The sequence below is a fragment of the Hemiscyllium ocellatum genome, chromosome 14, assembly GCF_020745735.1.
Source record: "Hemiscyllium ocellatum isolate sHemOce1 chromosome 14, sHemOce1.pat.X.cur, whole genome shotgun sequence".
In the NCBI taxonomy this organism is placed as follows: Eukaryota; Metazoa; Chordata; class Chondrichthyes; order Orectolobiformes; family Hemiscylliidae; genus Hemiscyllium; species Hemiscyllium ocellatum.
The window spans coordinates 55137979-55163749 of record NC_083414.1 but is presented as its reverse complement, the minus strand read 5'-3'; the positions used below and the strand labels follow the sequence as shown (position 1 = coordinate 55163749).

At 38.9% G+C, this 25771-nt stretch overlaps 1 protein-coding gene across 1 annotated transcript in view; it reads left to right on the top strand.

The window, feature by feature from the left end:
- crbn (cereblon) overlaps positions 1–24908 on the top strand; it is a 52871-nt gene extending 27963 nt beyond the window's left edge. The window contains exons 5-11 of the mRNA XM_060835724.1: positions 2143–2305; positions 10879–10941; positions 12757–12841; positions 13200–13315; positions 17879–17943; positions 21116–21247; positions 22948–24908. Coding sequence (XP_060691707.1) covers positions 2143–2305; positions 10879–10941; positions 12757–12841; positions 13200–13315; positions 17879–17943; positions 21116–21247; positions 22948–23131 — 808 coding nt within the window. The 3' untranslated portion in view covers positions 23132–24908. The remainder of the gene's footprint in view (positions 1–2142; positions 2306–10878; positions 10942–12756; positions 12842–13199; positions 13316–17878; positions 17944–21115; positions 21248–22947) is intronic.
- Positions 24909–25771: the final 863 nt, after the last annotated feature.

The following is a 25771-nucleotide window of genomic DNA, read 5'->3' as shown; positions in this document are numbered from 1 at the left end:
TCTTTTGTAATGGCAACCACACTCAACTCAGCCCCCTGACTCCCTTTAATTGTTGGGATATTACTCATGTCTTCCACTGTGAAGACTGATACAAAGTACTAATTAAGTTCTCCTCTTATTTCCTTATCTCCCATCTAGGCTTCCAGCATCAGTTTGAAGTGGCTCAATGTCTACTTTTGTCTACTTTACGTTTCTTTAGTTGCTAGTTCCCTCATTTCCAAATCATCTTAACTTACTGGTTCATGTTAAATTTATTCTTTTGGTGCTGCACAAATGTGAAATGTCCCAAGACAGTTCCAGGGCATCAAACAACTTCACTGAGTTCCAGCATGAAGTATTATGCACATGGCAAGGGTTTAGTCAAAGAGAGAGATTTTAAGGAGTCTTAAAAGGAAGGTGAATTTTAGGGATGGATTGTCAGAGCTTAGAGCCTTGGCATTTGAAGCCAGACCACTAAGTATGAAACAATTAAAATCATGGTTATTCAAGGACCAGAATTCAAGAGCGTAGATATTTTGAAAGGTTCCACGTCTAAAGAAGAGGGCTTAAAATTCTTATCTTTGTTTTCAAGCAAAATGCTGTTCAATTGGAACTAACATAACATACACATGGCTAATATATGAATGGGACTTACCTCATGTTAAGGTATGGCAGTAGCGCTTCATTTTATGGAGGGCAGAAAATAGGTGTAACAACGAGCACTTTGGATAAGTCAAGTCTACAGGAAACAAACGCTTGGGAGAACATTTCAGCAATGGATGAGCTGAGCCAGAGTTGCGTAATATTCTAGGAGTGAAGTGAGATTATTTAAAACATTCTGCAGATACATGATCAGACATACATCTTGGGATCAAATAGGACACCAAAATTGTGATCAGATTGGTGCAGCTTCAGCCGTTTGCTAGGAAAAGCTTAGAGTTGGTGACTATGGAATGATCTCAGTGGCTTTGGGTTTCCCAATATTTAGAGAAAATATTTCCTCTAGTATTGGCTGTCTTACAAGCAGCACAGCAACATAGTCATTGGCAGCGTCAGGAAAGGTAGTTTTAAGGTCATGTTATATATCCATGATGTTGGACTGGGTTGGACAAAGTTTAAAATCACACAACACTAGGTTCTCGTCCAGCAGGTTTATTTGGAAGTGCAAGCTTTCGGAGCGCTGCTCCTTTATCAGGTAGCAAGTATAGTAGGATCATACTCCACTATAATCTGACTCCACCAGCTACCTAATGAAGGAGCAACACTCCGAAAGCTTGTACTTCCAAATAAACCTGTTGGATGAGAACCTGGTGTTGTGATTTTTAACTATGTTAAGTATCAGTCGGTGTAATGAACCTTTTTTTTTGCTTAATATATCACAGATATAACAGGCAGGATAGAAGTAGAAGAGTGAAGTTGCAGAATGAATGTCCCAATGTTAACTGTGTAAGAACAGGAATTAAAAAACCATTGCAAGTGTTTGTCTTCACCTGATAGATAAGGCATAGTGAGTCTAGTCCCATTGTCCTAGACAATGGCTGAGAGATGTATGGAAAGCTATGCCCAAGCCTGTAGTTGGGTTTAACAAGGTCTATGCAGAACACAGGTTGTTAATGTTTTAGTCATCTTTAAGCTGCTTTTTAAAATGTAGTAGTAGGAATGATCTCATTGCATTTGCCAACTCTGGTACACAGTAAAAATTGTATAAAACTTGCCACTACTTAGTGTCTTATATGCCTGGAAGAGAGAAATAGTGTTTAATTTGGAGACAGGTGCGGTCTGCAGATGCTGGAGATCAGAGTTATGTGTGTTGCTGGAAAAGCATAGCAGTCAGGCAGCATTTGAGGAGCAGGAAAACTGACATTTCAGGCCGGAGTCTTTCATCTGGAATGAGTTTGGAGCTGCTTCATTTTTGTTTTAAAGCAAATACATGATTTGTAGTAATTAAAATTTTGCTGCCGTGCTCTGATATCCCTCGACTTTAAAATGTGATATCATTGTATTTTTGTTTTCTTAAAATCCCTTCAGAATGATATTGCATGTATAAAGTTAGAGTTCTTCCTCTTTCATTTCCCTACTTTGTCTCTTCTGCAGGATTTGCATTATCATCACAACGATGACAGTTTATTTTGTGGTAACAAGTGCTGCTTTAATTTGTTCTAGAATTCGGGTGGCCAAGGTTCAGATCCTGCCGGAATGGGTCCTTCCCTCAAGTGTATCAGGAGTGCAGCTTAATTCACTGAACAAACTTCATATGTTTGTTTCAAATAAGCCTCCTGCATGCCGGTTAAAACAAAACCAGAGATGGTGGCAGAAATATCAGAAGGTTGGTTCTAAAAGTGTCAATGTACAATTCTCTTCACGAGCAAAGAAGTGCATTTCGGAAGTGATTTAGATTCTATAAATGATTGTATCTCCCAAACATTGGACTTTAATGAAATTGGAGAAATTTCTTTCTGAGCTGGTAAACCCACAGGAGATCTAACTTGTGGCATACTTTGCATATTTCTTAGTATTTGCATTGCGGAAATAGGTCAATTGTACTAACAAGTCTAATAAAAGCAAAATGCTGGAAATACACAGTATTTATGTGGTTAGTCCACTTCCGTTTCTGGTCAACAGCCCCCAGGATTTTGAAAGTGAGGGATTCAGTGATGTAATGCAATTGAATATTAGGGAGCAATGGTTAGCTTGTGTCTTGTTGATGGTCATTGCCTGTTAGCTGTGTGGCACAAATGTTACTTACCACTTGTGAGCTCAAATCTAGCTAATGTCTATGTTTTATTGCATTTGTACTGTTCCAATATCTGAGGACTCTCAAAAGTGTTGAACATGTGGAATCATTATCCAATATTGTCATATCCAATCTTATACTGGAGGGAAAGTCATTGAAAGCAGGTGCAGGTGGTTGGCACAAAGACATTGTCCTGTGGAACTCCTGCAGAGATGACTGACCTCCTGTGACCACAACAATCTTCCTTTGAGCCAGGTATGACCCCAACCAGTAATGAATTTTCCTCTGAATCTCATTGACTCTAGTTTTGTGGTGGCTCCTTAATGCTACACTCAGACAAATTCAACCTTGATATCAAAGGCAGTCACTCTCTCCTCACCTCGAATTCAATTTTATTTGTAGTGTTTGAACCACAGCTGTAATGAGGTCAGGAACTGAGTGGCCTTGGCAGAATCCAGACTATATCTCTGTGAATATGACTATGTTGAGCCTCAGTGAGCTGGTTTTTGTGAAGCAAGTGTAGCCTGATCACAATGTCGATGAAATTTTCTACCATTTTACTGATGATCAAGAGTAGACTGATGGTCTAATAATTGGTTGTGTTGGATTTGTCCTGTGTGTGCAGAACGTTCCTGGGCAATTTTCCATATAGTTGGGGAGATGCAAGTGTTGTAGCTGTACAGGAACAGCTTGGCTAGGTGTGCACCATTTCAGGAGCACAACTCTTCAGCATTATTGTTGGAATTTTGTCAGGGTTTATAGTCTTTGCAGTATCCAGTGTCTCCAACCATTTCGAGATCTCATGCAGAGGGAATCAAATTGACTGTCAATGTGATGCTGAGGAGCTCTGGACAACGCGAAGCTAGATCATCACTTTGCATCGATGTATTGGCTTCCCCCCGTTATTCAGGATGGGGACTCATTTGAGCTTTGCATTACCAAATCTGCGACAATGCCACGAGGCCATCACTCCTCTAAATCCAAAGAAGCTGCCTGCCTCTATCACTAAACAGGAGAAAGTGAGGACTGCAGTTGCTGGAGATCAGAGCTGAAAATGTGTTGTTGGAAAAGCGCAGCAGGTCAGGCAACATCCAAGGAGCAGGAGAATCGACATTTCGGGCATGAGCCCTTCCTCAGTTTCCTGACATGCTGTGCTTTTCCAGCAACACGTTTTCAGCTCGATCACTAAACAGACAGGCCTGCTTGTAACATCCCAAGAGGGAGGACTCCATTATTGAGACGGCCTGATGATTTCAAATTGTCATCTAGAAATTAATACTTTTAGTTTCTGAGTCCATGTCAGTTACATGAGTGGTGAACCAGTGTCCAAGCACTCTTTTTCTTTGAACTCCATTTCTAACCTTTTGACAGCCTTAAACCAGACTCTTTTCAGTTTGTTGCCATCTCGCTTTAACATTTTGCTGCTGAGTCTCTGATTCCACACGTTCTTAATTTTTACAAATTCAGATAAAAAGTAGCATATGGATGAAGAGTGTTAATTTAAATTTACAATGACTGCTTTACAGTGTACTTGTGGTTAGCTCAAACTTGTTTTATCCAAATTCTTTGTGTGGAATATGCAGCACGGTAACATGTACTTAAGGTTTATTCTAATACAGTGAGCTAAGCCAACATTTCAAAGGAAAAATACATTCTAAATACAACTGCAATTGAAAATATGATATACAAGTATTGCCTTTTCTAAGCTGAGTAATCAATGCAGTATGTTTTTTATTATCCTTTGGGATGGAAGTAATTGGAAGTTGTTGGTTTACATGACGATGTCCAGCAGGATTTGTTGCTTTGTTGATTGAGGAGTCATCTTAAGCTTCCCTTTTGATTTGATATATTGATGTAGCATGAACAGAGATACAGTGAAAAGTGTTTTGCATGCTGTAAAGGCAGATCGTACTATACAAAGTGCATCAGGATGGTAGAACAGAGTGTAGAATAGTATTACAGGTGCAGAGAGATCAGAATTAACATTTGAGATGATCATTCAAAAGTCTGATAACAGTGGGGAAGAAACTGTTCTTAGTCATAGTCATGGAGATGTACAGCACGGCAAACGAACCTTCGGACCAACTCATCCATACCAACCAGATATCCCAACCTAATCTTGTCCCACTTCGTAGCACACAGCACATATCCCTCCAAAGTCTTCCTATTCATTTATCCATCCAGATGCCTTTTAAATGTTGCAATTGAACTAGCCTTCACCACTTCCACTGGCAGCTCATTCCTTCGACATACCACCCTCTGAAAAAGTTGCCCATTAGGTCCCTTTTAAATCTTTCCCCTCACACCCTAAACTTATGCCCTCTAGTTCTGGACTTCCCCACTCCAGGTAAAAGACTTGTCTATTTAATCTATCCATGGCCTTCATTTTATAAACCTCTATAAGATTACTCTTCAGCCTCCGATGCTCCAGGGAAAACAGCCCCAGCCTGTTCAATGTCTCCCTATAGCTCACATGCTGCAATCCTGGCAATGTCCTTTTAAATCTTTTCCAAAACCTTGCAAGTTTCACAACATCCTTCCAATAGTAGGGAGACCAGAGTTACACTCTGTTTCAGCCACTTTTGGAATACTATGTCCTGTGCAACCGCAACATGACCCCTCAACTCCTGTACTCAACTCAACTTGCGGAACATTTCAGGGAACACCTCTGGGACACCCGGACCAACCAACCCAATCACCCCGTGGCTCAACACTTCAACTCCCCCTCCTACTCCTCCAAGGACATACAGGTCCTTGGACTCCTCCATTGCCAGACCATAGCAACACGACGGCTGGAGGAAGAGCACCTCATCTTCCACCTAGAAACCCTCCAACCACAAGGGATGAACTTAGATCTGTCCAGTTTCCTCATTTCCTCTCGCCCCGCCTTGTCTCAGTCAAATCCCTCGAACTCAGCACCGCCTTCCTAACCTGCAATCTTCTTCCTGACCTCTCCACCCCCACCCCACTCCAGCCTATCACCCTCACCTTGACCTCCTTCAACCTATCGCATATCCAACTCCTTTCCCCCAAGTCCCACCTCCCTATCTGCTGCTGGATACACTTTCCTCATTGCTGAAGAAGGGCTCATGCCCGAAACGTCGACTCTCCTGCTCCTTGGACGCTGCCTGATCAGCAGCGCTTTTCCAGCAACACATTTTCAGTTCTCAATTCCTGTACTCAATACTCTGACTGATAAAGGAAAACATACCAAACGCCGCCTTCACTATCCTATCTACCTGTGAATTTACTTTCAAGGAGCTATGAACCTGCACTCCAAGGTCTGTTTGTTCAGCAACACTCCCTAGGACCTTACCATTAAGTGCATAAGTCCTACTAAGATTTGCATTCCCAAAATGCAGTACCTCGCATTTGTCTAAATTAAACTCCATTTGCCACTCCTCAGCCCAATGACCCATCTGATCAAAATCCCATTGTAATCTGAGGTAACCTCCTTCGCTGTCCACTGCACCTACAATTTTGGTGTGATGTGCAAACTTACTTACTATACATCTTATGCTCCCATCCAAGTCACTTGCATAAATTATGAAAAGTAGTGGGCCCAGCACTGATCCTTGTGGCACTCTGCTGGTCACAGGCCTCCAGTCTGAAAAACAACCCTCCGCGACCACCCTCTGTCTTCTACCTTCAAGCCAGTTTTGCATCCAAATGTCTTGTTCTCCCGGTATTCCATGAGATCTAACCTTGCGAAGCAGTCTCCCATGGAGGATCCCTGTTGAATGCCTTACTGAAGTCCATATAGATCAAATCTACAGCTCTTCCCTCATCAATCCTTTGTTACTTCAAAAAAACTCAATTAAGTTGGTTAGACATGATTTCTCATGCACAAAGCAATGTTGACTATCCCTAGTCAGTCCTTGCCTTTCCAAATACATGTACATCCTGTCCCTCAGGATTCCCTCCAACAACTTGCCCACCACCAACGTCAGGCTCACTGGTCTATAGTTCCCTGACTTGTCATTACCACTTTTCTTCAATAGTGGCACCATGGTAGCTAACCTCCAGTCTTCTAGCACCCCACCTTTGATTACTGGTGATACAAATATCTCATCAAGGGACCCAGCAATCACTTCCCTAACTTCCCACAGAGTTCTGGGTCATATTTGATCAGGTCCTGGGGACTTATCCACTTTTGTGCATTTCAAGACATCCAACACTTGCTCCTCTGTAATATGGACACTTTTCAAGATATCACCATCTATTCCCCTATATTCTATATCTTCCATGTCCTTCTCCACAGCAAACACCAATGCAAAATACTCATTTCGTATTTCACCCATCTCCTGTGGCTCCACGCAAAGGCTGCCTTGAGGATCTTTGAGGGGCCGTATTCGCTCCCTAGTTACCCTTTTGTTCTTAAGGTATTTGTAAAAAACCTTTTGGATTCTCCTTAACTTTTTTTTGCCAAAGCTATTTCATGTCCCCTTATTGCCCTCCTGATTTCTCTCAAGTATACTCCAACTGCCTTTATACTCTTCAAAGGATTCACTTAGATTAGATTACTTACAGTGTGGAAACAGGCCCTTCGGCCCAACAAGTCCACACCGACTCGCCGAAGCGCCACCCACCCATACCCCTACATTTACCCCTTACTTAACACTACGGGCAATTTAGCATGGCCAATTCACCTGACCCACACATCTTTGTGACTGCGGGAGGAAACCGGAGCACCCGGAGGAAACCCACGCAGACACGGGGAGAACGTGCAAACTCCACACAGTCAGTCACCTGAGGCAGGAATTGAACCCAGGTCCCTGGCGCTGTGAGGCAGCAGCGCTAACTACTGTGCCACCGTGCCGTCCAGGATAGACTTGATCTATCCTGTCCATATCTTGACATATGGTTCCTCTTTCCCCTAACCAAAACCTCAATTTCTTTAGTCATCCAGCATTCCCTACACCTGCCAGTATTTTCTTTCACCATAATGGAATACACAGTGTGTGGACGTTTGTTATCTCATTTCTGAAGGCTTCCCATTTTCCAGCCATCGTCCATTTGCCTGCATGCATCTGACCCCAATCAGCTTTTGAACGTTCTTGCCTAATACCGTCAAAATTAGCCTTCCTCCAATTTAGAACTTTCAATTTTTAGATCCTTTTGCATCACTATTTTAAAACTAATAGAATTATGGTCATTGGCCTTAAAGTGCTTCCTCACTAACACCTCAGTCACCTGCCCTGCATTATTTCCCAAGAGTAGGTCAGGTTCTGCACCTTCTTTAGTAGGTACATTCACATACTGAATCAGAAAATTTTCTTGTACATGCTTCACAAATTCCTCTCCATCTAAACCCTTAACACTCAGGCAGTCCCAATCTATGTTTGGAAAGTTGAAATCCCCTAACATAACCACGCTATGAATCTTACTGATAAGTGAAATCTCCTTGCAAATTTGTTTCTCAATTTCACGTTGACTATTAGGGCGTCTATAATACAATCCCAATGAGGTGATCATCCCTTTCTTATTTCTCAGTTCCACCCAAATAACTTCCCTGGATGTATTTCTGGGAATATCCTCCCTAAGTACAGTTGTAATGTTATCCCTTATCAAAAACGCCACTCCCCCTCCTTTCTTGCCTCCCTTCCTACCCTTCCTGTAGCATTTGTATCCTGGAACATTAAGCTGCCAGTACTGTCCATCCCTGAGCCATGTTTCTGTAATTGTTATGATATCCCAGTCCCATATTTCTAACCATGCCCTGAGTTAATCACCCTTCCCTGTTAGGCCTCTTGCATTAAAATAAATGCAAATTAACTTCAGTCCTATCTTGTTCTCTACTTTGTCCCTGCCTGCCTTGACTGTTTGACTCGCTTCTGTTCTCAACTGGACCAGTCTCAGATTGATCTCTTTCCTCACTATCTCCCTGGGACACATCCACCCCCCACTAGTTTAAATCCTTCCGAGCAGCCCTAGCAAATCTCCCAACCAGTACGGTCACTTCTACCCCAGAAGAGATTCCAATGATCCAAAAATGTGAATCCTTCTCCCATATACCAACTGTTCAGCCATGCACTCACCTGCTCTATCCCCCTATTCCAACCCTCACGAGCTCATAGCACCAGGGCTAATCCAGATATTACTACTTTCGAGGACCTCCTTTTTAAATTCCCACCTAACACTCTATATTCTCCCTCCAGAATCTCGTTCTTTTTCCCTTCCTGTGTCATTGGTTCCAATGTGTACAATGACCACCTGCTGGGCCCTCTTCCCCTTGAACATTCTGCACTCTTTGAGACATCCTTGATCCTGGCACCAGGGAGGCAACACACCGTTCTGATTTTTTTACTGCTGGCCACAGAAACATCTGTCTGTGCCTTGGACTAGAGAGTTCCCTAACACAATCGATCTCTTGGAACCCATTGAACCCCTCATGACGGTAGAGCTAGTCTCAATACCTGAAATGTGGCTGTTGGTTCTACATTCCCCTGAAAATCCATCACTCCCTACGTTTTCCAAAACAACATACTTGTTTGAAATGTGGATAGCTACAGAAGACTCCTGCACTAGCTGCTTACCTTTCCTGGAGTTAACCCATCTCTGTGATTGTATCTGCAGCATTTTTGCCTTCCTATAATTGCCATCCATCTCACTCCCTTGCTTTTGTAAATACTTCATTGCCTCTAACTGTCGCTTCAATCTGATAGGATTTTTAACCGATGTCATTTCTTGCAGATATAATCCTCAGCAGCACATAAACTCTCCAATAACTCCCAAATGCAACAAGAAGAGCATAGCTCTCTACTAAGGGCCATTTTTGTTGCTTCCAATCTAAAAACCCTGAAAATTGCACTGTTGAATCTTTTTGTCCATGTTTTCAAACTTTTATATTTTCTGCCTGACAGAAGAGGGCAGAGGAAAGTATAACTGGGGTGGGAGGGGTGTATGATTACGTTGGTTGCTTTCCGAGTCAGTGGGCAGTATAGATGGATGCATGTAAGGCTGGTTTGCATCTCATTCCTGTTGGCCTTTTTGGAAAGGGCTGCCCACCTTTCTAAACTGGAAGACTGAATTATTTAAAGCAAGTACCTTACTGTTAAGATTGTTGCAGTGTTAAAGAATCCGATCATATATTGCAAAAATTACAGTTTTGCCCCAGTATACTTAATGCATTTTGGCTCATTTGCAAACTGTGTTAATTTAAAATGTAAGTTTCTCATTTAAAGTAATATCAGTGAACTAGTATTCTAGAGGTCTAAGCTAATGCTTGAAAATACTGTTTCATATCCCATTATGGCAGCTGAGGAATTAATTCATTGAATTTATTAATTAATTTTAATCAATTGAAGTCTGATGAAGCTAGTCTCTATATTAGTGATTATCGTAAAAGCCCATTTGATTCGGCCGTGACCTTGACGTAAAGCCGCAATTCTTGCCTCGTATGGCTACAGTCAAAACGTGTGGTGCAAGCAATGTCCAGCCGGTCAGGCAGCATCTGTGGAGCAGGTGAGTTGACATTTCAAGCATAAGCACATTCTTGGTGAAAAGCTTGTGCTCAAAACATGGACTCTCCTGCTCCTCGGATGCTGCCTGCCCTGCTATGCTTTGCCAGTGCCACACACTCTTTTTGACTGATCTGCAGTCCTCACTTTCTCCTAGTATGGCTATCATTGACTTGAGTATCACAGTGATGTGTTTGACTTTCAACTGTCCTCAATGGCTATTAGGGATGTGCAGCAAATGCTGACATTGCCAAAATGTCCACATCCTTGGTAAGCTTTGTTTAAAAAATGTTGAGGTCTACTAAGATGGACAAAACCCTTGCTCTTCATGCTGTTTCACTTTGCAAAAACTGGGTTCATGTAAAATCGGTGTTTTCTTACACATCACTGTTTGATTACGATTTTTCAAGTTTCCTCAACAAATTACTGACTGAAAGATTAATTAACTTGCTCCCCTAATTTCTTCCAAGCCAGGTTGAGCTATTATCTAGTTTTTGATGTTGTTTTGTTTTGAGCATCCTCAAATGTGAAGTCTGCCTCAAGCCTGTCCCCATAGCAAAGTGGCTGAGGGCAACTGCTAGGTAACATGATCTATGCAGCACTAAAGCTTGAAGTTGCCTTTATAATCTTGTCATATTATTATAATCGTACGTATGTTCATTTTGTGTGCTTGCTTTTCACAAGTTTTAATTTTCCTTACTTTAGAGAAAGTTCCATTGTGCAAATCTAACCTGGTGGCCTCCATGGGTGTATTCTTTGTATGATGCAGTGAGTACAAATCTGTTTCCTTTATGCACTTTCGTAATAATCGAGATAACAAATGTCAGTTTTGTAAACTGGAACATGCTTTCATTTTTGTTACTGATAGGTCATGTCAAGAATCCCAAGATCATGTCAGGTTTTCTGTATGCTCTGCATCTACTGCATGTTTATCTTTTCTATTCATTTCTATGCCTTAATGCTCTCTCGCAGCTTTATGTTTCTACTCATCTGCCAGACATCTGTATGTGACTGCTATGAGGTTATCCCTGCTCCAGATTAAAGTGGAGCTATCCTGAAGCTGAAGAAGCTGTGTTCCTATGGCATTGTTACTCAATCTCATGTCTCCTCACAATCTGATACTTGTTAGCCAACTGACGAAATGGAACAGACTGAATGGACCAAATTATATTTGTTTTCCTGTTGCTTGTTTCATGTGTTCATATTGAAGCCCTAGCAGAAATTTTGAGGTGAATCACTAGAACATTTGGAAAAACAAATCCTAGTACAGGAGTTGGAGCAGGAAAATAACCCATCTTTGAGTACCTGATTGGTCTTCAGTGTTGAGTCTGTCAGCATCTGGATCTCCAGATCTCTTGCTGAGATTATTGCACACTATTCTCAATACATGGTTCCTAACATTGCTTCCATCATGCTCCTTACACAGTGATCACCTCTAACCTCCCTGGAGTCAATCTAGTGAGTCTCCTCTGAACTGCATCCAATACAGTCACATCCTTTCTTAAATAAGGGAACCAGAATTGTATATAATACTCCAGCTTCAATTTCATTAATGTCTTGAAAATTAGAGCAACACTTCCCTACTTCTATATGTTCTTTCTTTCGCAATAAATGCCAAAATTCTATCTGCCTTCCTTATTACCTCCTATACTTGCAACATAGTTTTCTGCAATTCATGTTAAAGGACATGTCTGCTTTGAAGCAGTCTGACGTTTCTCTATATTTAGATAATACTGATGTAAAGTCAGAGGCCAAAATGCAGGTAAAGAAAAATTGATGAATGTTGTATTAATTTGTGCTTTTTAAATAAATCATGCTGAAGTTGGAGTATGTGCAGTCTGAATCGGGCTATTCCTGAGTATTTGACCCATTACAGCAGAAGTTTAATTACCTTTGTGCTAATCACAGAATTCAGTTTTTTACGATTTAAATATATTTGCTGTGATACTCTATCCCCTTTTTGTCCAGAATTCAAATTGAGGTGAAAAATATTGATCGGTATAAACAAATTGTTTAGCATTATTAGTTTTATAAATATTTAAAAGTTTTACAGATAAATATACGAAACAGATATATTTAGTTATTATTTTTAAATTCCTTTAAAGTGGTGTTTCATGGTGCTGTCAAATGAATTTTCCAAAAATCATTCCACCTGAGCTATTATGTCCTTTTACAAATCTATATTTGTAGATGTCTGGTTGCCATGGATTAACACTTGCATCTGATCCTCTGAATGACCTGTCAAAGCTTCTCCAAGTACTAGCATTTTAGTAAGGTTAGATACATATGTGAGGGAATAACTTCTTAACATAGGCTCAACTGCTTCAAGATGTAGAAGAGAAAGTTAACGTTTTTGCTTTGTCAGAAAACTTGCTTCTACTGAGTTTAGTTCCGTACAGCAGATGGGGCATTGAGCAACTGTTGAAAAACTCCATGATACAGTAAATGAGTATTGAGGAACAAATAATTTAGACACTGTTGTTGTGGTGTTCATTAAAATACTTCTCATGTAATGTATGTTTCAAAATATAATTAGTCATCTATTGGTTCGTGCAATCTTTTTATACTTTTGCCCATATGTAGGAAATATTAATGGAAAGAATGAAAGTCCAGCTTCGTGAGTGGGATGAAAATCTCAAGGATGATTCGCTTCCTTCAAATCCTGTGGGTAAGAATTAATTAAGAATGTCGCTTTTCTGGCACTTAATTCCAAAAAGAATTCTATCCTTTATCCTCAAGATTTTTTGTCTGTAAAACAAACTGATGTAATTTTTAAAACTGTAACTTGGTGTACTTAGTGCATGTTTAGCAGGTTAATTAGTTATTGTTATCCATTTCAGTTTAAATAGTAGAAAAACAAATGAAGCTGCTGTTGTTATTACTTCCATAAAAATATTCATGGTTTTTCTACAAAGTATCTGATCAGCATTATTTAAATTTACGTGCACTAAGATGAAAAGGGTTTGAGGATGAAGGGGAATGAATTTGCTATTCCTTCAACAGAAATGATTAATTACTGTGTTTAGATTTTTCTTACAGAGTTGCTGCTTGTTTACCTATTGATGATGGTTTAAGAATTGAGCTTTTAAAAATCGGCAGCGCTATTCAGCGGCTGCGTTGTGAATTGGATCTGATGGACAAAGTAAGTGCGGACGAGATTGGCTTTAAATAAATTATAATTACCTATTTAAATCAGTCTAACTAATAAGTTTTGAAACCCAGTAGGCACTGTAATTAAAAGCTTTAGCAATGCTATAGTATTTCAGATATATCAATGTTGCACTGAGGTTGCACCCTGTGGAGATGTGCCAGTGACGTGACTGACACCATTATAGTAAAATTTGCACATAAATCTGTAAATATATTGCTAGCAAAGAACATCTCACTCACACGCACACCTCCTCCTCCATTCCCCTCCCCCCCCCCCCCCCCAGTGAAATTCATGAAACATTTTGTTGCTGGTCCAGCCCCACACATCTTCTATTGATCTTATCCACAATTACTTTCTCACCTACGTTCTTGCCAACTGACTAAGTCTGGCTACCAAATGTATACATTCTTATTCCTTATCCCACACTATCAAGTCAAACCATTATATCATTGAATTTCCATGCTAAGGGCTTGGTGACTTAAGGCCATGATGGCGTCCTTCAGTTTTTATTACAAATGTTATGACTTTCGTAAGCTTATTGTACTGTTAATTCTTTACTCACATTTTCCTGATTTTAGAATAGATGGAAAATTTGCCTTTGTAACTTAGAACATAAAAGGCAATTGTATCAAAGTTCCTGCCACCTGATGTGATCAGCACTTTAATTTCTTTAGGCGAGAGGTTGGGTTCTGATTGCGTAAATGGCAAATTTACAGTTTTTCCAAATACAGAAGGTTTGTCATTTTCTATATCCCATTTAGATTCAGAGTACAGCATGGAAACAGACCTCTCAGTCCAACTCGTCCATGCTGACAGATATCCCAACCTAATCTAGTCCCACCTGCCAGCACCTGGCCCGAATCCCTCCAAACTCTTCCTATTCATATACCCATCCATATGCCTCTTAAATGTTGCAATTGTACCAGCCTCCACCACTTCCTCTGGCAGCTCATTCCACACACGCACCACCCTCTGCGTGAAAAAGTTGCCTCTTAGGTCTGTTTTATATCTTTCCCCTCTCACACTAAGCCTATGTCCTCTAGTTCTAGACTCCCCCACCCAAGGGAAATGACTTTGTTTGTTTATCCTATCCATGCCCCTCATGATTTTATAAAACTCTATAATGTCACCCCAGGGAAAACAGCCCCAGCCTATTCAACCTCTCCCAATAGCTCAAATCCTCCAATCCTGGCATCATTCTTGCAAATCTTTTCTGAACCCTTTCAAGTTTCACAACCTCCTTCCAATAGGAAGGAGACCAGAATTGCACGCAATATTCCAACAGTGGCCTAATCAATGGCCTCCCAACTCCTGTATCTAATACTCTGACCAATAAAGGCAAGCACCTTCACTATCCTATCTGCCTGTGACTCTACTTTCAAGGAACTATGAACCTGCACTCCAAGGTCTCTTTGTTCAGCAACACTCCCTAGGACTTTACCATTAATATTTGCCAAAATGCAGCACCTTGCATTTGTCTAAATTAAATTCCATCTGCCACTCCTTAGCCCATTGATCAAGGTCCTGTTGTCATCTTTGCTGTCCACTACACCTCCAATTTTGGTGTTATCTGCAAACTTACAAACTATTCCTCTTACGCACACTTCCAAATCACTTATATAAATGACAAAAAGTAGGGGACCCAGCACCGATCCTTGTGGCACCCCACTGGTCACAGGCCTTCAGTATGAAAAACAGCCCTCCACCACCACCCTCTGTCTTCTACAGGTTATGACAACCCTTTATCCAAAAATCCCAAAATCTGAAAAACTCCAAAGTCTGAAGGTATTTTTTTATCTCATCAAGAAGGTTGTTTGGCATGCAAACAGTTAACCCAAGTCGACATCTACTGCATGCGTGTCACTCAAATGTGACGTGGGGGCATGACCCAACACCAGCATGCCTTGATTCTGTTTCAAGGCCCCGTTTTGCTCATTAGAGTCTGCTTCTCCAGTAAGATTTTTTTAAAAATTCATCATCCAACTGTCACTTATTCTGAAATTCGAAAAATACTGAGTTCCGAAAACCAGCTGGTTCTGAGCATTTCGAATAAAGTATTATGCATCTGTATCTTCATTTGTACTTTTATTTAATGACCTACTTAATGGCATCAGGAGTTCACTGAATGCATCACCTATGCTAACAAAAATAATTGGTTCTTGCTATTTTACATGGAATGATAAATTTGTAATGAAATCGTTGCACTATCATCCCATGTGAAAGTCGTTGGATGCTAATTTTATTCTGATCCTTAATACTCAGATTAAGTTGCATTTAACATTCTACTGTACAATTAGTGGGTTGAAACTTCTTGTGACTAATGCATTGCCCCTGTGTTGATACTTGCTTCAATTATAATTTTCTGAATTTTCCATTTCTTGTTTAGTTTTAAATACTCTGTTATAGTTAGGGACAGTTCATGGCATGATGGTATTTTGGGTTTCTGAAACATCAATTGACTACACCCTGGACATTTCTTGGCTTTATTCTTTATTCTGAGTCTTAAATTCTCTTCTCTTTTCAAAATTGTCAAAAGCATTTTGTCATTATTTCTCAGATTACTATCTTTTCACATTGCGTTGTGTCCCACATCTAGATGTTAATAAACTATCGACACCATTGTACTTTTTTTTTGCTGAACGGTCAATTGCTGCATTTGCACCACATAACCTGCTGAAAAACATTTTATAAGGAGTTTCTTTTAGTGCTTCTGACATTTGCCCTAGCAGTGTGTTTATCTGCAAATTTAATTCTTATCAAAATTAAAGTCTATATAAATTCATTTACTTTGGTGTAGTCTAACAACTTAACTCCCAGCACAAATTGGGTAATTTCCAAATAGAATTTCTGTGGTATTGCATACTGTCTACAGAATCCCATCATGCTCTCTTCTATCAAACTATCTTCACTCATTGAGTTTGACAAAATCTGACGATGCCTCGTAAGCAGTTAGTAAATTATCTTTATTTAAATTTTATGCACGCAAGTTAAAAATTTGTCAAAACCTTCCTTCATGTCCAAAGAATGTCTCCAATTCTGTAAATCTTTGCTAATTCTGCTTTTACATGTAGCAAAAGAACCAAGGCCATATCTTTTTCTTCGGTCATGTTATGGCACAGCACGTTAATTCTGTTAATTAAACTAAACACCCAGAAAAGCTCACTCAGCTTGTAATCTGTTAAAATTTAAGTGATAGCCAACTCTCAAATTTCACTATTTAAAGAATATATATTATTTTCTTTAAACTTCAAAAGTGAACATTAGACAACAACTATTCACAACTCCAAGTCCCCCTTTCTCACAACTGCTTATTATCTGCCTCCAACTCTCTAACAATATACTGTTCCAATAAAACACTTACTAAAATTAATTTCAAAACCATATAGCTGCTGCCGTCTTCGGTGTCTGTCTTCCGGCTGAAGTTCTCCCTAGGTCGTCTTTTTCTTGTTACTGTAAAGGTGTTTAATATGAAAAGGTACCTTTGTTAGAGAGTTTCAATGTCTTTGGTCTCTCTCGATTGCAGTTACTCTGTCTAATTTTCAAAATGCCTACTTTTTTATATCCCCAACATCAGTCTCACTAGTTCAATGTTGGCAAAACAATAAATTCAAACTCAATTCAGTTTTCGTATCCTGGGGGATAATTTAAACTGGTTAAGTTTGAATTGTCAAAACAGCAATCAACTCCAGTATTTATTTCACAGCAAAATGTTACATATTTTCAATTTTCAATTTGCTCTTGTAAGCTATCAGTGCAAAACAGCATTCACTCTTTTAGAGGTACAGTACATGCCTTCAACTTCGTAACAGCAAAGAAGTAATCCACGTCCACATACTTCATTCTTCCACTGAGCATAAGGGCCACATTCAGTAAACAGATGGTTACTTTTTCTTCAGGTTTTTGACTCTGTCATCGCTTTGAAGTTTTCTCTTTGAAAACTAAGCATTACTACAGCTAATCTTTGACTTTGGAACAACTAGCCATCTTCACCTATCCCTGGAACCAACAAAAGGTTACTTGCTCTTTATACAGAGTGCAGGCATTTATTTTTCCAGTAGTTACATTCCAACACTACTATATCGATTACCTGATAAATGCTTCTGGTGAATGCTTGCCAGCGATGTTTTGGACAGCACAGCATGCACCATTTCTGGTGCCAACTGACAAGACAAAACTCAGTGACGTCAGTCGTAATACGTTGACAGTATGCATCAAGGGCATTGTACAGTAGCTGGCACCCAGCTTTTGGGTGTCAGGAGTTAGCATTCGACAAATCTAATGGCCAAATTAATGTAATCCAGGATTGTCATGAATGACATGGAAGTATCATTGGATAAGGTACATGAAAGCTGCTTGTGTTTCATTCCAAAGGTTTGATTTGTAGTTTTTGGGATAAAATGTTTTATGAATGCTCCAGCACTCTGATATAATTGTTTGCAAATAACAGAAATTGCCATTTACTGTATAAGTCCAAATCAAGGCCATTGAGCCCTTTTGTGATGAACATGCTTTCAAATTGTGTATATCTAATTATAACTATTTTTTGATTTACAGTGTACGTCTCTTTGTTGTAAAAGGTGTTATCACACAGAAATAACCACCAAAAATGATATTTTCAGGCAAGTTTCCATTTTGATGTATTTGCAATAGGAAATTAATTTTGTAAAATAGCACGTGACCTTTAGTCTCTTTGCAGTGCCAAAAGCAATCATGGCTGGTCAACATTAAACACAAATTGTTGTGGTTGACATCATAGTTAGACCATAAGACATAGATGCAGGAGTCGGCCATTCAGCCTAGCAAACCTGCTGTGTCATTGAATGAGATCATAGATAATCTGAATTCTCAAACCACTTTTCTATCTTTTCCCCAAAATCCTTGATTCACTTACTAATTAAAAAGCTCTCTATCCTAGCATTGAATGTACTTAATGACCCAGCTTCTAAACTCCTGTGATGAGGAGTCCATAGATTGACTACCCTCTGAGAGAAGAAACACCTCCTCATTTCTGTCCTATCTGGTCCTAAACTCTCCCACAGGAAGAATCAGCCTCTCCACATTTACCCTGTTAAATCCCCTAAGAACCTTCTATGTTTCAATAAGGTCGCTCTTCATTCTTCCAGACTCCAATGAGTCTAGGTCCAACCTACTCAACTTCCTGTCATAAGGAAGAATCTTTGTGGCTGGTATCATGCTAGGGAATCTCCTCTGGACTGTCTCCAATGCCAGTGTATATTTCATGAAATATGGGGACTAATACTCTTCATATATTATAGGTTTGGTCTAACTAACGTCTTGTATAATTTTCGTGAGACTTCCCTATTTTTATACTCCATTCCCTTTGAAATAAAAAGCAACATTGCGTTTGCCTTCCCTATTGTGTGCTGACCTTGTGTGCTAGCTTTTTGAGATTTATGCAAAGGGCCTCCCAAATCCCATCTACTGTAGGTTTCTCCAATTAAATGATATTCATCTCCTGTACTCTTCCAAAGTATTGTTTCATATTCCATCGACCAAGTTTTTACCTACTTAATTTGTCTGTAACCCTGTCTGGACCATATTGTCCTCTGCTTGTCTTCCCACCTACTTTTGTCATCTGCAAACTTGGCTTTGACACACTGACTTCCTTCATTCATATTGTTAATGTATATTGTTATTAATTGTGGCTGATCCTTGTGGCATGCTAATAGTTACAGGTTTGCATTCTGTAAATGCCCCCTATTAGTTAGCCAACCTTCAATCCAACAGCATTTTAGACTCTTGACTTAAAGTAGATTTCTGTGTAGTACCTTAGTATATCTATGGAAATATATTACATCTATTGGTTCTCATTTATCTCTCCTGCACATTACCTCCTGTAGTAATTGAAACCAGCTGGACCTTGTTGACTGAGATCCTTGATTAAGATTGGTAATGGGCCAATCAGGAAAGCCCTGGCTAACCAATATCATGAGGAGGTTTAGAATCTCCTCAGTTCATGCAACTGACTATGAGCTGGCTGGTCACAGCCAGTGTATTGTGCACAAGTAAATAAAGGGTGACTTGGTAATGGGATACCGGCCTCTGTGCTGTTATTTGACGACTTCAAAGAATTTTAATGCATTTATAGATGTGATTTTCCCTTCATTAAGCCATGCGGGCTCTATCTGATTAGATTTTTAAAAAATTATCTGTGATTACATCCTTTAGTTTAGATGCAGATATTTTCTCGACGACAGATGGTCTATAGTTGCCTGTGAGTGTTTTTTTTTGTCGACTTCCTTTTTTGAATGAAGGTGTTACGTTGACAATTTTCCAATTCTCCAGCCTTTCCAGAATCTGAGGATGGTTGGCATATCCCCTTCTCAGAATCATGCTTTCTCACTGGGATGAATCTTTATGATCCATGAACTATTAAATGTCTGCCCTTGTTCCTCAGCAGTCTTTGCTGCAAATCTCCTTTCCCAGTCCGTCTGTCCAGCTCTACCCACATTCCTTTGTACTTGCCCTCGCTGAAGTTTAGTGTTATTTTTGATCCAGGTTTCTACCCTTCAACCTAAATGCAAACCGTTACCATGTTATGATTACTGTTATCTCTTTTACTCAGATTATTTATTACACATCGCCAAATCCAAAAAAACCAAGTTGTGGTTGAACCCACAACATATTTTTCTAGGAAACTGTCCTAAATGCACTCAAAATCGTTCCTTCTGGCTAATTCTGTCAATTTGTCTTTCCTAATCTACAGAATGCACTGCATTTTATGTCATCCAATACTGATTTATTCTTTCTCACTGTATAGCTATAGCTAGGGGTACCTATAGAATAGATTATAGATAAACTGTAATGCTATCTTCCCCTTGTTATTTCCATCGCCCTCGTTCTTCTATCCAGCATGACCAGGCCAAGCAGTTGGCCGATGTTTCAAACACTACTAGCTTCAAGTAACTTCCAGTAATGACTCTGATGCTCCCAAAACTCAGAGTCATAGCCACCTTTTGTGCAATAATGGGAAAATCGTGAAATTAAATCCCAAAGCATTAGGTCAAATAAATGAAACTTACATTTTTAAAACAAAAGTTACTAATCACTGTTTCTATAAATTAATGTTGCTGGAGCTATCTGCTCCCAGATATAAATGGTCTGTTAGGAAAGTCTTATAGCAAAGGTGCTCGTATAGTCAAAACTGGATATTACTGCAAAAATATGATAAAATGGCCTTTTTGTTCTGAAAGAAAAAGCAGGAATAGGGCACCGAGTCTCATTGTGTCTATTTTGGCATACAGTTGGATCACAGCTGACCTGCACCCAACCTATGTGTCTTTGTTCCCTACATTTCATGACAAAAAGTTATTTATCTCAGTTTTAAATGACAGTAGACTAACTCTGTATGCATAGGCTCCAGACTTCCCCAACTGTTTTATTTGAAATATTGCTTTCTTCATTTCACACTTAAAATACTTTATCTTCCCATGTTCTGGATTTCCCCTCCAAGGAAAGCAGGCTTCTTTTAATTACTCATTTGACATATTCATCACTCCCCTACATTGAGTTACATCTGTAGTTTTGATCATCCATCTGGGCTGTATGCCCTCTTGTAACTTCCTGCTCTCATCCATGTATTCATTCTGCATCCTAAGTTGGTGACATCTGAAATTTGAGGTAATATGCATATTTGAAAAAAGTTATTAATATATGCAGTGAAATGCTGAACTCCATTTTTATAGAAACTGAACTGTTTCAGAGATTGTTTTTAATGGTTTGCATAATTATCCACTGCTTGACTATTCCTATCCACTTTTTTTTTTAAAGTTTGTCCTTGTATGGACCCATGGCTGCCTATGTGAATCCTCATGGTTATGTACATGAAACCCTCACCGTATATAAAGCTAACAACCTGAACTTAATTGGTCGACCATCAACTCAGCATAGCTGGTTCCCTGGGTAATCATACTTAATCACATTATTTGTAATGTCAAATTTGTCACTTGTCTGCTATACCTAAGTCACTTTTCTGGTTCTATTGTCTACTTCATTTCAATCATTTTATTATTTAGCAGCATTAAATGTTGTCATGACAGTAGCATATTCATTTGAATAGTATTGATTGTATTCTGTTACATAGCTTTGAAAGTGTGTTTGACTCTAGTTTCTGCAGAGCTCTAAATCCAGACAGTTGCATCTATTTAAATGCTAATCATAGAGCTGTACAGCATGGAAACAGACCCTTCGGTCTAACCCATCCATGCCGACCAAACATCCTAAATTACTCTAGTCCCATTTGCCAGCATTTTGACCATATACCTGTAAGTCTTTTCAATTCACGTACCCATCCAGATGCCTTGTAAATACTGTAATTGTACCAGCCTCCACTACTTCTGACATCTCATTCCATACACGTACCATCCTTTGCGTAGAAAAAGTTGCTCCTTAGGTTCTTTTTAAATCTTCCCCTCTCACCTTAAATGCTCTCTCGTTCTGGACTTCCCCATCTCAGGGCAAAGACCTTGTTTATTTACTGTGTCCATGCCCCTCATGATTTTTATAAATCTCTAAAAGCTCACCCCTTGGCCTTCAATGCTGAACACAGCACTCCAGGGAAAATAGCCTCAGCATCTCCCTACACCTCAAACCCTCCAACCCTGGCAACATCCTAGTAAATCTCTTCTGTACCCTTTCAAGTTTCACAACATCTTCCTATAGCAGGAAAATCAGAATTGGACACAGTATTCCAAAAGTGGCCTGACAAATGTCCTTTATGGCCACAATATGACCTCTCAACTCCTATATTCAGTGCTCTGACCAATAAAGGCGAGCATAGTAAACACTACCTTCACTATCCCATAAAGCTGCGACTCCACTTTCAAGGAGCTATGAACCTGCCCTCCAAGGTCTCGTTGTTCAGTAACATTTCCCAGAACTTTACCATTAAGTATATAAATTCTGTCTTCATTTGCCTATCCAAAATGCAGCACTAAATGACCTAAGTTAAATTCCATCTGCCGATGTTTATTCATACAAAGCAAGTAAGTTTCCCTTAAGTTTCTGCAAAGTTTGAAAGACAAAAAAAAACAAATTGTGCATTGAGGAAAGTGAATTTCAGATTATTGAAGCAAAATTAAATTCAAAATGGTTTATTTGGATTTTTTTGAGCTACAGGTATAGCTTTCCTATTGAAATAAGAATTCAGTATCTGAAGGATATAGTGATTTGATCATGACCTCTAAGTACAGAGAAAAATATCACCAGGGAATATTGATATTGCTGTCTAAAAATGCTGAGTAAATGCTTCCACTGAAAATATGTAGAACAAAGGTAGTTTTGTTTCGGGAAAATTTTGTTAATTCCTAGTGTGGAATGCTTTTATGGATGCACTGGAAGAAACAAATTTGGGCCAAGTAGCTCATTTTAAAGTTCTATAGATGAAATTGGGTTGAATTTTGCACATCTGATTTGGCTAAAATAAATGTGCAATTCATCTGGTTTCATCTCTGATAAACAATAACAAAATAATTAATAATAAATGAACAAAATTCAGAAACAACTGAAAATAAAATCATGTCTTGTAAGGAACATGAACCATCTGCAATTGATGTGCTTGTATGTTCTGTCTATCTTTTATTTTGGTACAAAATATTTTGCAGGTTTGCATGGACTATAGCCCAGTGCCGCACCTGTGGTAGTCATATGGGCTGGAAATTTACAGCAACTAAGAAAGATATGTTGCCGCAGAAGTTTTGGGGATTAACACGGTCAGCTTTGCAACCCAGAATTCCAGAATTGGATGATGAAAATCAGCAGGAAGGATGCTGGCGACCATGTCTTTAATACAGACACACACACACACACACACACTTGTGTATGTGTCTATATAAATATATGAATGAAAGTGAATAGCACTGTAGTTACTTGTGCCAAGAGATGAAATCTCTTTCTGCTAAATAAGTTATTCAATCAAATAACCAACTCTAAGCGGCAGACACAACTTTTATCTGTTGAATCTGATGATTTTGAACTTAATCATTCAGGTTTTAAATTCAAAGAGCTGACAAAGCACTATTTGAAATATGCTTGCACATTGTTCTCATTAAGTAAAAAAAAATGCAATACTGTTGTAGGCCATCTTCCAGATCAGGTGCAATGATTTAATAAATGTCAACTTTTTGAATTAACATAATGGCCTTGCAATCTGGATATTATGTATTCTTAGTTAGGGTGGTGAAATTTTCAAAAATGGACTGTGGAAGATTAGGTGTCTCATTTAGGGCTGTTCTTAACCATTACCTTTCTTTCTCTTTCAGATTTAAACCATCTTTTTTTTTAAATGGATTAGTATTTCACATTTCTAGTTTGAGCATTTGATCTTGATTGAAAGTTTTGGGTTATTTATTGAGAGATTGTTTGGAAGAGTACTTTAGATGACTATGACTTATCCTCATGTAAATAACCATCTTCCAGTCTGAGTCAATTGACTTCTTGACAATTTCAAGAGTTCAGTTGCGTTTCCAAGATTGGATATGGAATATAGCTGTTGCATTGCCTTTCACCTCCCACTTCCTTTCTGAAAGCAAATGTATCCCAATAGTCAGTTTTACAAATTTGAACTCCTAGTAAGGAGTGCCTGGTGTGAACGTCTCAAATTTGGATGCAAGGTTCCTTCTGATTTTCCTTCCTTTCATTTGTGGGGCTTCCTCACACAGATTCCAGATATATACACCCAATGCATATGTTCCTTTGTCAGAAGTAATTGGATAAAATCAACCCCATTAGTTAAGTGACTAACTTTGAAAACAAGATAATGTTAGCAATCCAAATAGGAGGGCATTGTATTTCAATTTTACATAAATGTTAATGAATAGCAGTTTTCTGCGTGATCTTCCAGTGTTTACGATGCTCCTGACTTCCACAATTTTATATTTAAAGAATTTATGTTTTGTAACATTAAAATGCTAAGCAGTCCAATTATGTTTTGCTAATCATTTTGCATTAATCTGGGAGCTGACTTCTAACAAGCTTATTGTAGCAACTTAATGCTTCATTTATAATTTTGTTCAATAGATCTGCAGTTATTCGTCTGCTGAGCCTGTTGCAAAAATTGTCATCTGCTGAAAACATTTCAGACTAGCAAGTGTAATATAAAGTGTTAGAGCAGAATTTGATTAAATGCAATGGTGATGTGGTCAACTTGTTAATAAGGCACTACAGTGCTGTTCTGTTGTCTTTTGTTCTGGCAAATTACTTAGTTCTAAGTGATGTCCACTGGATAAGATTTATTTTTCTTGAAAACAGTCTGTAAATAATAGCATTTACTGCTTGTTTAGTAATTCAGAATCATTGCGTTGAAAGCATTGTTTTAATTGCAAGTGTTCTGAGAAGCAATGCACTTTTCAGTAATGCTGGCTTGTTCTTGCCTTTGTTCCCTTGAAACAAAGAAATTATATTATTTACAAAGTAATTAAAAATGAATGGCAATACAGCAAAGCCCATTGAAGAGATTTTGAAGACCTTAGCTGTAACTGTACCTTGCTGTATTTTTTATGCTAGAAATCAACTTCCATGGTTTTGTTTAATGAAAAAATTAAAGTAATGTTTTATAAGATGAAAAGTTTGTTATTGAGTTTGCTTTGTTAAATTGAATTGCCAAATTATAAGTGATATTTAAAATGACCGAGCAGTAGTTTAAGTATTGCACTTAGGAGACTAGTTGAATTTAAAACCAATTATGAAGTAACTATGATAATCAGGAAGCTGTCTAGAATAGAACTGTTCCATCATAACATACAAAGTATCCGAAAGCAGATTAGAGAAGAGTGTGTAATTCTACTTATGGCACAATAAGTGGAAAGATAAAGTGCTGCATTTTAGTTGAAGAGTACTTAATGTCCAGAATCTGAGCGATTAGAAACCCCTATTGAAGGGATCGTCTGAGGCTGCACTCTTAATGCAAGAAATAAAAATTGAAAATTTTGGCATGAAAATGCAAGTTTCCATGAAGTTTATTTAATGTAATAAGCAAGAAGTACCAAATATTAAAATTGCACAATACAAAAGGAGACAATTATATTTTAGATGCTGATCCTTCAGAACCAAATGCTTCAAAATTTGGATAGCTCATGATGTTAATTTGTTTCTTCATGCTGAGAGTGGGATCTTCCTGATCTCATAGGTAGTCAAGGTGGTGCTATCACTGAGGGGCCTCGCCACACCTGGAGCACTTGAGAAAGCAGTTGTTGCTCCTCCGTGTTAACTAAAGCAAACACTGAGAAAAGCTTGCCTCACCTCGTAACCTGTTAAATGATTGAGTGACAGAGAACTCCAAACTTCAGTCATTTAAAGGAAATAACTTTTTTCTAACTTTTATTAGTGAACGCAAAACTATTGGAAGGAAGTCCAGGGGATGTGCTCCATAACTAATCTACGCAATTCCGAGAGTCCTGGGAGATTTTTTGATACCCAGCCCTTCAGAAT